The 15016-nt window shown below is 48.7% G+C and overlaps 1 protein-coding gene across 2 annotated transcripts in view; it reads right to left on the bottom strand.

The window, feature by feature from the left end:
* Positions 1–8852: 8852 nt before the first annotated feature.
* daam2 (dishevelled associated activator of morphogenesis 2) overlaps positions 8853–15016 on the bottom strand; it is a 186699-nt gene continuing 180535 nt past the window's right edge. For both annotated transcript variants that reach the window (XM_031902004.1, XM_031902005.1), the window contains exons 25-26: positions 14667–14837; positions 8853–11306 (exon numbers count right to left, since the gene is read on the bottom strand). In XM_031902004.1, the coding sequence (XP_031757864.1) occupies positions 11091–11306; positions 14667–14837 (387 nt within the window). In that variant the 3' untranslated portion in view covers positions 8853–11090. The remainder of the gene's footprint in view (positions 11307–14666; positions 14838–15016) is intronic.

The raw sequence follows: 15016 nt of genomic DNA, 5'->3' as shown, positions 1-15016 counted from the left end.
TGAAAGCTGCAAAGAGTCAGAAGAAGAAGGGAAATAATTTAAACACTATAACAAATAAATAATGAAGACCAATTGAAAAGTTGCTAAGAATTGGCCATTCTATAACATACTAACAGTCAACTTAAAGGTGAACCCCTTAAACTAGCACCCTGCTCCCCGGTTTCTTGGTAGGAGGCTATCGCCAGCATGCCAGCCCGTGTATCTACTACTACTGCCCCCCCATCTCATTCTGCTTGCAATGGAACTGCCCACTCTGCATAGGCTCCACCTACCTGTGCCATCTCCTAAACCTCACTGATTGCCCCCCCCCCCCACAAGTGAATGCTCTTATTCCCCTATTAACCCCCGCTAATCCTGTGCCGTAGGCAACAGTGGATTTTGGGGACTCCCTGAGCTTTTTATCTGTTTACCCTAAAATGTTCCCACAGCTGCGGTTGTTTCCATTGGCACCGCTAGAATCCACTAGGGGGCCCGAGTGGCCCCGAATATAAAGCAGTGATGTGAGAGGTAGCCCCTCCCCCGTTCCCTTATAGAGACCCCCGGAGCTGTCACTCACACAGAGAAATCTCTAAATATATAGATAAATGGGAGGTAGAAACTATTGGTGCCCAGTAACCCCCGTGGCTTTAACCCTTTCTCTGCATCGCGGGGGCGTCAGCATGGACCGTGCCTGTGTTTGTATTTTCTATTTATAGGAATAAGAATGAGACATTAATATATTTTTAGTTTAATAAAATCAACAATTACACCAAAGTCTTGTGCCCGAGTTACTGGCGCCATCGCCCTGCCGTCCCCGGCTCCCGGGGATTCCCACTGGCACTAACAGGCAGTTCCCCCCCTGAGCCCCAGGGCTGAGAAACCATAATCAGGCTCAAGTGGAAAAAATGCAAAAAGTAGGGGTAGAAATGACCCACAATGCACTTCCCTACCCTGAAGGTGCATCTGGTTTAACACTTTGCAGAATGAAACATAAAGGTAAGTTATATATGGCAGATGGCATCTGTGGTTCAACCCCACGTGACTCTGGGATACAAATTCCAGCACCATCAGGGTTCGATTCCGAAAGCAATTTGTCTCCATAATCGTCATCAGATCCCATGGGACAGCAGCCTCATTAATATGCTAATTAATCCTCCAATGAGAATCTCAGCTGATTTGTACCTCTCTGGGTCCATGTTCTCCACCACAAATGGAGAGGAGAAATAATCCACGGCTGTCAGTAATGGGGTCTTGCAGAGGAAAGATGGGAAATAGGTGGTATCATAAAGTAACTTGGCATTAGCGAGGGAACATGGTGCCAGTGGGGCAAGAGGCCAAGAGTTGGGAACAGTGGTAACAGAAGGGCAGGATGGGGATGGAAAGGTAAAATGGTGGTAGATATACAAGATGGTGACACTTGAACAGAATAGAGACAGTAGAACAAAATGGAGACTGGGACAGTAGGGCAAAATGGAGACAGTAGGGTTAGATGGAGACAGTAGTACGAGATGGAGACACTAGGGTGAGATGGAGACAGTAGGGTTAGATGGAGACAGTAGGACAAGATGGAGACTGTAGGGCAAGATGGAGACAGTAGGGCAAGATGGAGACAGTAGGACAAGATGAAGACAGTAGGGCAAGATGGAGACAGTAGGACAAGATGAAGACAGTAGGGCAAAATGGAGACAGTAGGACAAGATGGAGACAGTAGGGCAAGATGGAGACAGTAGGACAAGATGAAGACAGTAGGGCAAAATGGAGACAGTAGGGCAAGATGGAGACAGTAGGACGAGATGGAGACACTAGGGCAAGATGGAGACAGTAAGGCAAGATGGAGACAGTAGGGTTAGATGGAGACAGTAGGGCAAGATGGAGACAGTAGGGCAAGATGGAGACAGTAGGGCAAGATGGAGACAGTAGGGTTAGATGGAGACAGTAGGACGAGATGGAGACACTAGGGCGAGATGGAGACAGAAGGACAAGATGGAGACTGTAGGGCACAGTAGGGCAAGATGGAGATAGTAGGACAAGATGAAGACAGTAGGGCAAAATGGAGACAGTAGGGCAAGATGGAGACAGTAAGGTTAGATGGAGACAGTAGGGTTAGATGGAGACAGTAGGGCAAGATGGAGACAGTAGGGCAAGATGGAGACAGTAGGGTTAGATGGAGACAGTAGGACGAGATGGAGACACTAGGGCGAGATGGAGACAGAAGGACAAGATGGAGACAGTAGGGCAAGATGGAGACAGTAGGACAAGATGAAGACAGTAGGGCAAGATGGAGACAGTAGGGCAAGATGGAGACAGTAGGGCAAGATGGAGACAGTAGGGCAAGATGGAGACAGTAGGGCAAGATGGAGACAGTAGGGCAAGATGGGTTTAGCTGGTCACACATTTCCTCAGTTTATATTCTGTGGTTGCCAGTGCCATGCATTCCTATGTTCAGCCACTAGATGGCAGCGTGGTACAGGGAATCAATCTGCTCCAGAATGTCAGGGAACGTCTGGGGGTAATTTATAAGGCAGCCTGGAGCCTGAGGATTCCAACCTGTAGGAAAGAGCCCAGGTGAAAGCCAATTATACTTAGTTTTAGAATGGGTGGAGCTCACCTAAGTGGGTGGAGTTAGGAATTTGACTGCTGAGCAGTCTGAGCTCCACCAAGTAGTTCAGCACCCCTGTGGGCCCCTCGTCAGTACAGGGCCACAGTAAGGCCCTTAAAATCAAGATGCAGAGATGGGGGGTTACTTTGCCTTCCTCTAGATTCCGTAGCCAATAGGTGAAATTTTTTTAGGGGGAACAAATTAAATTATTGCACCCTCAGCTCAACTCAACTGCTGTGCCAAGTGCCCCTCCTGCCCCAGTGCAGCCCCCGTGGCCCCTCAGTAGCCCATTTATAGCAGCAAAAGCATGAATATCCTGACTATATGATCCGGGGGCTCAGATAAATATTGTTCTTTTCTGCGTTTCCCTGGCGGCTCCTGGGATAATGCGCAGATTTAACCAATTATCAGTGTTTATTTTCCCATATGGGCCCCGCGTGGCTTTTCTATTGGTTCCCACATTGGCAGCCAAGGGAATGGCTAACTGTGGCACCACTTTGGCCACAATGGTGGGGGGGGGTCTGTGGGAGCCACAGCCTGATCTGAACCCACAGAATAACGACTGGGGCAACTGATATTATGGGATGGATCAGCCCCAGAACCGAATGGGACCCTGTGTCCAACTGACCAACTGCAACAAAGGCGACGCGAGGGGATCTGCCCCCCCCCCCAGGTCTGTAAATGAAAAGACTCAGAGAAACAGAATGAGGGAAATAGATTTAATGTTCCCTTTATCGTTTCATTCGAATAAAATAGTGCAAAGAGAAAGAATTCTATGAATCTCACTAAAGAAAATGTATATTTTACTCTCCCAGCAACATTGCGCTGATACAGACCCCCCCCCCCCCCAGCATAGTGTTATGGTATCTCTCTGTACAGGCTATGAGCAAACTTAGGGGGCCGTTCCTGCTGAATTGTGCTTAGTACAGGGGAATCCCTATGTGCCATAGTTTTATGGTATCTCTCTGTACAGGCTATGAGCAAACTTAGGGGGCTGTTCCTGCTGAATTGTGCTTAGTACAGGGGAATCCCTATTGGCCATAGTTTTATGGTATCTCTCTGTACAGGCTATGGGCAAACTTAGGGGGCTGTTCCTGCTGAATTGTGCTTAGTACAGGGGAATCCCTATGTGCCATAGTGTTATGGTATCTCTCTGTACAGGCTATGGGCAAACTTAGGGGGCTGTTCCTGCTGAATTGTGCTTAGTACAGGGGAATCCCTATGTGCCATAGTTTTATGGTATCTCTCTGTACAGGCTATGGGCAAATTTAGGGGGCTGTTCCTGCTGAATTGTGCTTAGTACAGGGGAATCCCTATGTGCCATAGTTTTATGGTATCTCTCTGTACAGGCTATGGGCAAATTTAGGGGGCTGTTCCTGCTGAATTGTGCTTAGTACAGGGGAATCCCTATGTGCCATAGTGTTATGGTATCTCTCTGTACAGGCTATGGGCAAACTTAGGGGGCTGTTCCTGCTGAATTGTGCTTAGTACAGGGGAATCCCTATGTGCCATAGTTTTATGGTATCTCTCTGTACAGGCTATGGGCAAACTTAGGGGGCTGTTCCTGCTGAATTGTGCTTAGTACAGGGGAATCCCTATGTGCCATAGTGTAATGGTATCTCTCTGTACAGGCTATGGGCAAACTTAGGGGGCTGTTCCTGCTGAATTGTGCTTAGTACAGGGGAATCCCTATGTGCCATAGTTTTATGGTATCTCTCTGTACAGGCTATGGGCAAATTTAGGGGGCTGTTCCTGCTGAATTGTGCTTAGTACAGGGGAATCCCTATGTGCCATAGTTTTATGGTATCTCTCTGTACAGGCTATGGGCAAACTTAGGGGGCTGTTCCTGCTGAATTGTGCTTAGTACAGGGGAATCCCTATGTGCCATAGTGTAATGGTATCTCTCTGTACAGGCTATGGGCAAACTTAGGGGGCTGTTCCTGCTGAATTGTGCTTAGTACAGGGGAATCCCTATGTGCCATAGTTTTATGGTATCTCTCTGTACAGGCTATGGGCAAACTTAGGGGGCTGTTCCTGCTGAATTGTGCTTAGTACAGGAGAATCCTTATGTGCCATAGTTTTATGGTATCTCTCTGTACAGGCTAGAAGTCAGAACCAGTAGTGCAGAGAAGGGAAAGGGACAGACACAGTGACAGTTACACATAACTATAAACCCAGTGAGAATGAGGAATGAATGGGTATTGGGGAGTTGTATCAGGAGTCAGAACCAGCAGTGCAGGGAAGGGAAAGGGACAGACACAGTGACAGTAACACATAACTATAAACCCAGTGAGAATGAGGAATGAATGGGTATTGGGGAGTTGTATCAGGAGTCAGAACCAGCAGTGCAGGGAAGGGAAAGGGACAGACACAGTGACAGTTACACATAACTATAAACCCAGTGAGAATGAGGAATGAATGGATATTGGGGAGTTGTATCAGGAGTCAGAACCAGCAGTGCAGGGAAGGGAAAGGGACAGACACAGTGACAGTAACACATAACTATAAACCCAGTGAGAATGAGGAATGAATGGGTATTGGGGAGTTGTATCAGGAGTCAGAACCAGCAGTGCAGAGAAGGGAAAGGGACAGACACAGTGACAGTTACACATAACTATAAACCCAGTGAGAATGAGGAATGAATGGGTATTGGGGAGTTGTATCAGGAGTCAGAACCAGCAGTGCAGGGAAGGGAAAGGGACAGACACAGTGACAGTTACACATAACTATAAACCCAGTGAGAATGAGGAATGAATGGATATTGGGGAGTTGTATCAGGAGTCAGAACCAGCAGTGCAGGGAAGGGAAAGGGACAGACACAGTGACAGTAACACATAACTATAAACCCAGTGAGAATGAGGGATGAATGGATATTGGGGAGTTGTATCAGGAGTCAGAACCAGCAGTGCAGAGAAGGGAAAGGGACAGACACAGTGACAGTTACACATAACTATAAACCCAGTGGGAATGAGGAATGAATGGATATTGGGGAGTTGTATCAGGAGTCAGAACCAGCAGTGCAGGGAAGGGAAAGGGACAGACACAGTGACAGTTACACATAACTATAAACCCAGTGAGAATGAGGAATGAATGGATATTGGGGAGTTGTATCAGGAGTCAGAACCAGCAGTGCAGGGAAGGGAAAGGGACAGACACAGTGACAGTAACACATAACTATAAACCCAGTGAGAATGAGGAATGAATGGATATTGGGGAGTTGTATCAGGAGTCAGAACCAGCAGTGCAGGGAAGGGAAAGGGACAGACACAGTGACAGTTACACATAACTATAAACCCAGTGAGAATGAGGGATGAATGGATATTGGGGAGTTGTATCAGGAGTCAGAACCAGCAGTGCAGGGAAGGGAAAGGGACAGACACAGTGACAGTTACACATAACTATAAACCCAGTGAGAATGAGGGATGAATGGATATTGGGGAGTTGTATCAGGAGTCAGAACCAGCAGTGCAGGGAAGGGAAAGGGACAGACACAGTGACAGTTACACATAACTATAAACCCAGTGAGAATGAGGAATGAATGGATATTGGGGAGTTGTATCAGGAGTCAGAACCAGCAGTGCTTGCCAGTTGAGTGCAGTTATTGGGCGCCACTAGGGACTTTGCTCACAATCGGTCCCATTCTGAGGTGAGAATACGTATTTTTGGGGGTGTCACGTAGAAACGCTGACATTTCCCATATTCGCCGTTCGTTCCCCCGAGACACAAAAACATCTTGTGGTTTTGATGTAAAAACGCAATAAAAGGGGCGTTGGCAGATTTACAGGGGAACTGAGAGGTAACGTTTCCCTCCCCCCAGGTTTAACCCTTGCTGGGGGCTAGAGGTGCAGCGAGTGCCCAGTTGTATTTGCGGTACATGTTGGGGTACAGCCCGTGGCCCCCAGATCATGACACTTTCCTGCTAGTGATGGTGAATCTGTTCCTTTTGCCGAAATTCCCAGAAATCTCCAAAAACCCAAGTCGCTCCAAATCCCTCACCGGTTTCACCCTCTGGCAGCAACTTCGGAGCCGCTGGTTGGGGCAGTTTGTAGGCAGGGGGCAGTTACACACATCTACCCTGTGCCCAAGGGCTGAACTAACCCTGTGCCCAAGGGCCGAACTAACCCTGTGCCCAAGGGCCGAACTAACCCTGTGCCCAAGGGCCGAACTAACCCTGTGCCCAAGGGCCGATCTAGCCCTGTGCCCAAGGGCCGAACTAACCCTGTGCCCAAGGGCCAAACTAACCCTGTGCCCAAGGGCCGAACTAACCCTGCGCCCAAGAACTGAACTAACCCTGTGCCCAAGGGCCGAACTAACCCTGCGCCCAAGAACTGAACTAACCCTGTGCCCAAGGGCTGAACTAACCCTGTGCCCAAGGGCCGAACTAACCCTGCGCCCAAGGGCCGAACTAACCCTGCGCCCAAGGGCCGAACTAACCCTGCGCCCAAGGGCCGAACTAACCCTGCGCCCAAGAAATGATCTAGCCCTGTGCCCAAGGGCCGAACTAACCCTGTGCCCAAGAACTGATCTAACCCTGTGCCCAAGAACTGATCTAACCCTGTGCCCAAGAACTGATCTAACCCTGTGCCCAAGAACTGATCTAACCCTGTGCCCAAGAACTGATCTAACCCTGCGCCCAAGGGCCGAACTAACCCTGTGCCCAAGAACTGATCTAACCCTGTGCCCAAGAACTGATCTAACCCTGTGCCCAAGAACTGATCTAACCCTGCGCCCAAGGGCCGAACTAACCCTGTGCCCAAGAACTGATCTAACCCTGTGCCCAAGAACTGATCTAACCCTGCGCCCAAGAACTGATCTAACCCTGTGCCCAAGAACTGATCTAACCCTGTGCCCAAGAACTGATCTAACCCTGTGCCCAAGAACTGATCTAACCCTGCGCCCAAGGGCCGAACTAACCCTGCGCCCAAGAACTGATCTAACCCTGCGCCCAAGAACTGATCTAACCCTGTGCCCAAGAACTGATCTAACCCTGTGCCCAAGAACTGATCTAACCCTGTGCCCAAGAACTGATCTAACCCTGCGCCCAAGAACTGATCTAACCCTGCGCCCAAGAACTGATCCAACCCTGTGCCCAAGAACTGATCTAACCCTGTGCCCAAGAACTGATCTAACCCTGCGCCCAAGAACTGATCTAACCCTGCGCCCAAGAACTGATCCAACCCTGTGCCCAAGAACTAATCTAACCCTGTGCCCAAGAACTGATCTAACCCTGCGCCCAAGAACTGATCCAACCCTGCGCCCAAGAACTGATCTAACCCTGTGCCCAAGAACTGATCTAACCCTGCGCCCAAGAACTGATCTAACCCTGCGCCCAAGAACTGATCCAACCCTGCGCCCAAGAACTGATCTAACCCTGTGCCCAAGAACTGATCTAACCCTGCGCCCAAGAACTGATCTAACCCTGTGCCCAAGAACTGATCTAACCCTGTGCCCAAGAACTGATCTAACCCTGTGCCCAAGAACTGATCCAACCCTGTGCCCAAGAACTGATCTAACCCTGCGCCCAAGAACTGATCTAACCCTGCGCCCAAGAACTGATCTAACCCTGTGCCCAAGAACTGATCTAACCCTGTGCCCAAGAACTGATCTAACCCTGTGCCCAAGAACTGATCCAACCCTGTGCCCAAGAACTGATCTAACCCTGCGCCCAAGAACTGATCTAACCCTGTGCCCAAGAACTGATCTAACCCTGTGCCCAAGAACTGATCCAACCCTGTGCCCAAGAACTGATCTAACCCTGCGCCCAAGAACTGATCTAACCCTGTGCCCAAGAACTGATCTAACCCTGCGCCCAAGAACTGATCTAACCCTGTGCCCAAGAACTGATCTAACCCTGTGCCCAAGAACTGATCTAACCCTGTGCCCAAGAACTGATCTAACCCTGTGCCCAAGAACTGATCTAACCCTGTGCCCAAGAACTGATCTAACCCTGTTAGTATCATTTATATTTTGATAGCATAAGTCACCCAGCTCTGAATGTTGGCATGGAGGGGTAAATACGCTGATATTTTGTTCTTGCCCACCAGATGCCGCCCAAAGGGTCAGACCATAGATCTTGGGTTCCAATGTATTTTCTGCAAACCATTCCCTTCTTGGGAGTCCTGCCCCTTTTGTGTCCCAAATTCAGGACTTAGACCAAACATGGCGTTACAAACCAGCTATTGCCTAAACTACATTTCCCAGAATCCTCTGTGCAGCTGCTGGATGTGCTGAGCATCAGACTCGGAGCCAATGTAGCAAGAACGGGCACTTTGCAGTCATTTTACAGGTTTATTGTTTGGTAATTATTATTTTTATTATTATTATCTGGAAGTGCTACAAGATCAGTCATTTCAGTTGCAATTCTTTAGAGAAAAAAAACCATTAAATATATATATTCCATTAGTTACAAACCTGCGTTTTCCCCTCAGTAACATTACTGGCGCCCCCTGCAGGCCGCCCTATGCATCACTATAAAAGTGCTCTCTTGGGCCAACGTTCTTGCAACTTCCCAGTGGTCTCCTCTCCCATTCTGAAGGCTGTAGAACTGCAACTCCCAACATCAGGATCCCGGGGGGGGGACAAATTTAAGGTGCACGTATATACAAAAATATTAACCCTTAATATGGCTTTCATATCTTATTTTTTTTTTTAAAAAAGGCCTTTGGATTTTACTCTGTAACTCTTTTTATGGGAGGTCCCATGAAACCTGTCCATGAATCCCGACTGTATCCCCATACAAAGCTCCTACAATAGGGGGTACGCTCATAAGGACCCCCCCCAAGGGACAGCCCAATGCCAGAAAGGACAAGTATGGCCACTTGTTTAAGGCCACTGGAGGTGCTATTTTATTTGTAGTAATGGTGTTTAACTGGGGGGAAATTAAAATGGCCACTACCCGTTAAGGGTACAACCTACTCCATAATAATGGTTCATTGTGCTTCATAGAGGGGAATATCCTTAATTGTCTTGTGCCCCCCACATGTAAACATGGGGCACTTCTTTTTCTTGCCGACTGGATGGAACGTGACCCATTCGGCTACTTGTCTGTCCATGCCCATAGACTTCTGGGTCACCTCCCTGGTTGGGTGTTTTGGAGAAGGATCCAGAGCTCTCCCCATTCCTCATAAGGTACCACGCAAGATCCTCCGGAAGCCTTACACGTACTGAGTTATCCTTCTGGCGTAACTATCCGCCCATAGGGGGCCAATCAAACTCCCTGAAATAACCTCTATGGATTAGAATAACTGTGGCCCCCGAAGGGCCTGTCCTGATAGGTTTCTGATTAACCTCAACAGCTCAATGTTAAAGATACAAACCCGGATAGAAAGGCTAAAGAGGGAAGCGGCCAAGACTTGTAGAGCTTGGATATAATGTCAGAGAAGCACAAATAGTTGCCCCCTCAGCTCCATTCCGCCAATGGTGTTGGCAAGAGTTTGAATGAATAAGGGTAAGAGAAGATGTCTAACTGTCTTACAGACAATGGCAAGACCACCTGGGTGCCATAATTGCCCCCCTGCTATAGTTACGCTGGTTCTATACATGAATCCCTTCCCATAAGCTCCTGTAGTTGCTGAGGAGCACAATCCCACCCACCATGATGGACCCCATGATCTCCCTTCTGGTCAGGAAGGCTTAGGACGCCCCATTATAAGCCAGCGTCGTTGGGTTCTAATTGGATGTTTCTCATTAGATCCTGAATCAAATACTTTGTTTTCCACTTTGGAATTATAGTTTTATGGGAAATAGAATTTGGCCGGTGCCCACGACAGAATTTTCGGCCCAGAATCTGACGGCTCCTCTGTTTGTGTTTCTCCTCGGTTACATCTTGTGCTTTTGTTTGGCCGGCCAGGAAGGCTCGCACGCTGACCCCCGCACAAAGCATCTCCAATGTTAAACATGGCAGGGCGCTCCGTTTCCCGATCACGCGGCGGTTTATGTGTTTGGTTTTTAAAAACTGGAGGGAATCCTGGAATTCCAACAAAAAAAAATCAATGTTTGTGACATTTTGTACAAGACTCCTGCGTGGACCAAGGTCAGTTTATAGCAGTGGGGACACTCTATCCCCGCCGGGCTTTGTGCATAAAGGCTGACAGTCGCCTGTTGATGAAGTTGAGGCACTTCCAGCTCCATGCTGCTCAAGCCTGAACCCGTTCTTTGGTGCAGAACCACAAAATGGGCCTATAATTATCTTTGTTTGGGGGATTCTGGACCGTCTTAATGCGGCGGGGGAGGCAGCTGACTTGGATAAATAAGTCTACACGTTACTATTATTTCTGAACTGAGTGCAAGTAATTATTTGGCACTTTATAAAGCAAGATGGCAGCAAGTCCAATACGCATTCCCACGGTATTCGCTTTCCCACGTTAACTGCTTCTCATTGGGAAGTTCTACACCGTGTAGGTGATGCTTTCCCAAGCCAACAAAGTCTGTCACCCAAGAACCCTGCTCACTGGTGGCCTCGAGCCAATGGCCCCAGCTTGTCCCGCCATGATGGACCTCTCATAGCTCTCTCTTAATAATTTAGCTTTGTCACGGCTCGCTCTCTACTAGTGTCCAATATCTGATTCCCTGAACGCTTGCGGTTCCTCTTGAGTTTGGATAAGTCCTTGTCGAAGACTTCCCCGGACCTTAAGGCGGACACAAGGTCATCGAACTCCCCGACTTCTTCTGAGGTGCTGTCCGCTTTGGCCTTCTTCAGTCGTCTCTCCTTGTCCCGTTGTTCCTTCAGCTGAGTAAAGACAAAAAGTTTGGCTTTATTTTTGAGCTTTTCATGCATGGACAGAACTGATAACTTGCTTCAGATGATCATATATTTACTTGGGCGTAGGACTAAAACTGCCATTGCTTAGGCTCTGGAACTTATACAGGAACCCTGGTAGGTACGACTAATAGGGGATGCAATGAAACCCTAGAAGATCCTGATTTGAGCAAAATCCCCTCAAATTTGATTATATTGGAGGGTTGGACTGGGCTGGTGGAACACCGGGAGAAATGCAGTGTTGCAATAGGTGGTATGTGGCAAGAGGGGCAGGGAAGGTGAGTTTGCAACAGGGGTGGGGGCTCTGCAGCTGGGGGGGGCGTTGGTTCATGGGTGACAGACACCAAGAACCTCAGTCCAACACTGTATATTTGATATCATGGAATCCTGGAGAACAGAATGGAAACTCATGGGACCTTACAGGACCCCCCTTAACCATGGATGACTGAATCTTGCCCTACTGTCTCCATCTTGCCCTACTGTCCCCATCTTGCCCTACTGTCTCCATCTTTTCCTACTGTCTCCATCTTGTCCTACTGTCTCCATCTTGCCCTACTGTCTCCATCTTGCCCTACTGTCTCCATCTTGCCCTACTGTCTCCAACTTTTCCTACTGTCTCCATCTTGTCCTACTGTCTCCATCTTGTCCTACTGTCTCCATCTTGTCCTACTGTCTCCATCTTGCCCTACTGTCTTCATCTTGCCCTACTGTCTCCATCTTGTCCTACTGTCTCCATCTTGCCCTACTGTCTCCATCTTGCCCTACTGTCTCCATCTTGTCCTACTGTCTCCATCTTGCCCTACTGTCTCCATCTTGCCCTACTGTCCCTCTCCACTCCTGACTGGAAACCCCCCCCCCCTCATACACCAGGGACAGAATGGAAACTCATGGGACCTTACTGGCCCCCCCTTAACCATGGATGAATGAATGACTCGCCAGGAAGGGGTCTGCCAGGGAAACCCATGGTGCACCCATTTGGCTCCATGCAGAGGCAGCAGGGGCAAAGGGTGCCAATAAAAAGGGCAGATACAGTTCTTTATGCTTTATGTTGAGGTGGAAAGAGTTGCCCCTACTCCTCCCTACAGTTCCATAAACACCCCACTGCCTGCATCATTCTTAAGTTAAACATTCCCTTTGCGAAGCTCAGAATAAGATCCCCATATTACAAATGGCTTCCCTACGGCTCTGGGCATTGGCCCCAATGAATCACCATTAGGATTATTACTCTCAAGTCTTCCTTTGGTCTCATCATTTCAGCCGCCTTCATTAAGATAAAACTGATTAATCACAAATCCCATAATCCCATATCGGACAGTTTGTAGCCGTTTCTCATCACCCTGCTGCAGGGGCCACAGGCGAGAAGTGGGGGGGGCGGCCTCTCATTTTGCTCCTGATTATGAAGGACATGGGAGAACCAAGTCCTCTCGGTGGGATAAAGTCACCTCTCGAGATCAAATGTGGTCTAATTGCCCTTGAAGAACTGCGGCAAGATCCAAAAACCTTCTAACAAAGACTTTCTATCTGTCTATGGACTTGGCCCTGTTCCCTGTAACATCCCTGATTGGGTCGCTCCGCCAGAGAAAGGGTTAAGTGATGGGAAAGGGGGAAAGTTTATGAACTGGGAACAAATCAGCTCAACGCTTGGTCTTTGTGAAACCATGAAATATGCAAGGGAGGCGAGTTCCCATGAACCCCAGGGGAGGCAAGGAAATAACTCCATCAGTCGCTCAATTTCTCTCCCCGTCCCTGCAAGGAGCCGACTGCCATATTAGTCACATGACAGTAACGCTGGCACGGCAGGCAGGCCTATTAAGGTCATACCCAGTACTACTATAGGATGCACACCCTGCAGGCTGCCCACACAGAACTGTGTCGAATGCATGGGGACCCCTGTGAAGCACACTGGACAGAGATAATTGGTCAGAATGAAAAAAAGACACCCAGATGCACCCAATAGATATGGAACTCATGGTAAGTAAGGGGGGAGACAGCTCATAACACAGTAAGAGTGCTACTGTCTCCATCTTGCCCTACTGTCTCCATCTTGCCCTACTGTCTCCATCTTGCCCTACTGTCTCCATCTTGCCCTACTGTCTCCATCTTGCGCTACTGTCTCCATCTTGCCCTACTGTCTCCATCTTGCCCTACTGTCTCCATCTTGCCCTACTGTCTCCATCTTGCCCTTCTGTACCCATCTTGCCCTACTAAATCCATCTTGTCCTACTGTCTCCATCTTGCCCTACTGTCTCCATCTTGCCCTACTGTCTCCATCTTGCCCTACTGTCTCCATTTTGCCCTACTGTCTCCATCTTGCCCTACTGTCTCCATCTTGCCCTACTGTCTCCATCTTCTCCTACTGTCTCCATCTTGCCCTACTGTCTCCATCTTGCGCTACTGTCTCCATCTTGCCCTACTGTCTCCATCTTGCCCTACTGTCTCCATCTTGCCCTACTGTCTCCATCTTGCCCTACTGTCTCCATCTTGCCCTTATGTACCCATCTTGCCCTACTAAATCCATCTTGTCCTACTGTCTCCATCTTGCCCTACTGTCTCCATCTTGCCCTACTGTCTCCATCTTGCCCTACTGTCTCCATCTTGTCCTACTGTCTCCATCTTGCCCTACTGTCTCCATCTTGCCCTACTGTCTCCATCTTGCCCTACTGTCTCCATCTTGTCCTACTGTCTCCATCTTGCCCTACTGTCTCCATCTTGCCCTACTGTCTCCATCTTGCCCTACTGTTTCCATTTTGCCCTACTGTCTCCATCTTGCCCTACTGTCTCCATCTTGCCCTACTGTCTCCATCTTGCCCTACTGTCTCCATCTTGTCCTACTGTCTCCATCTTGCCCTACTGTCTCCATCTTGCCCTACTGTCTCCATCTTGCCCTACTGTCTCCATCTTGTCCTACTGTCTCCATCGTGCCCTACTGTCCCCATCTTGCCCTACTGTCCCCATCTTGCCCTACTGTCTCCATCTTGTCCTACTGTCTCCATCTTGCCCTACTGTCTCCATCTTGCCCTACTGTCTCCATCTTGCCTTACTGTCTCCATCTTGTCCTACTGTCTCCATCTTGTCCTACTGTCTCCATCTTGCCCTACTGTCTCCATCTTGCCTTACTGTTTCCATCTTCTCCTACTTTTTCCATCTTGCCCTACTGTCTCATCCTTGCCCAAATGTCTCACACAACTGTAACCATCTTGCCTAGATCTTGTCCAACTGAACCTGCTTTCATCACTTTTTTTACTTAAAACACACATTATGCTGCTGCCAAAAAGGGAGCCCTGAGGGTTTCAGGACGTTCGGGGGGTAATGGTTACCAAAAATATTCACCATGGCTTCCATGCGAGCTCTGCGCTCCTCTTCCTCCTTCTTCTTCCTCATGTTCTCCAGGTCCTGCTTGGCCTCTGCAAACGACTGCAGGAAGGTGTCAAAGATTCCAAAGAACTCGTCCGGCTGCATTTTGCCCTCGACTTCTCCGAAATGCTTCATGGCCTTGTTGTACTATGGATGAGAGCGGAATACAAGGGAGCCCATTACCGAAACTGATTCACAAACGAGCCAACAAGAAACCGGCTACAAATAATATGAAATCTGAACCTCCAGTGTCACAGTACAAATATTCAAACTTGGAACAAACAATAAATGTAGCACTATGGGAAGGGGAGGTGGTGGTTCTGGGA

Source organism: Xenopus tropicalis, chromosome 5 (genome assembly GCF_000004195.4).
Source record: "Xenopus tropicalis strain Nigerian chromosome 5, UCB_Xtro_10.0, whole genome shotgun sequence".
NCBI lineage: Eukaryota > Metazoa > Chordata > Amphibia > Anura > Pipidae > Xenopus > Xenopus tropicalis.
The sequence above is the reverse complement of the archived record's forward strand: the minus strand, read 5'-3'. Positions and strand labels throughout refer to the sequence as shown.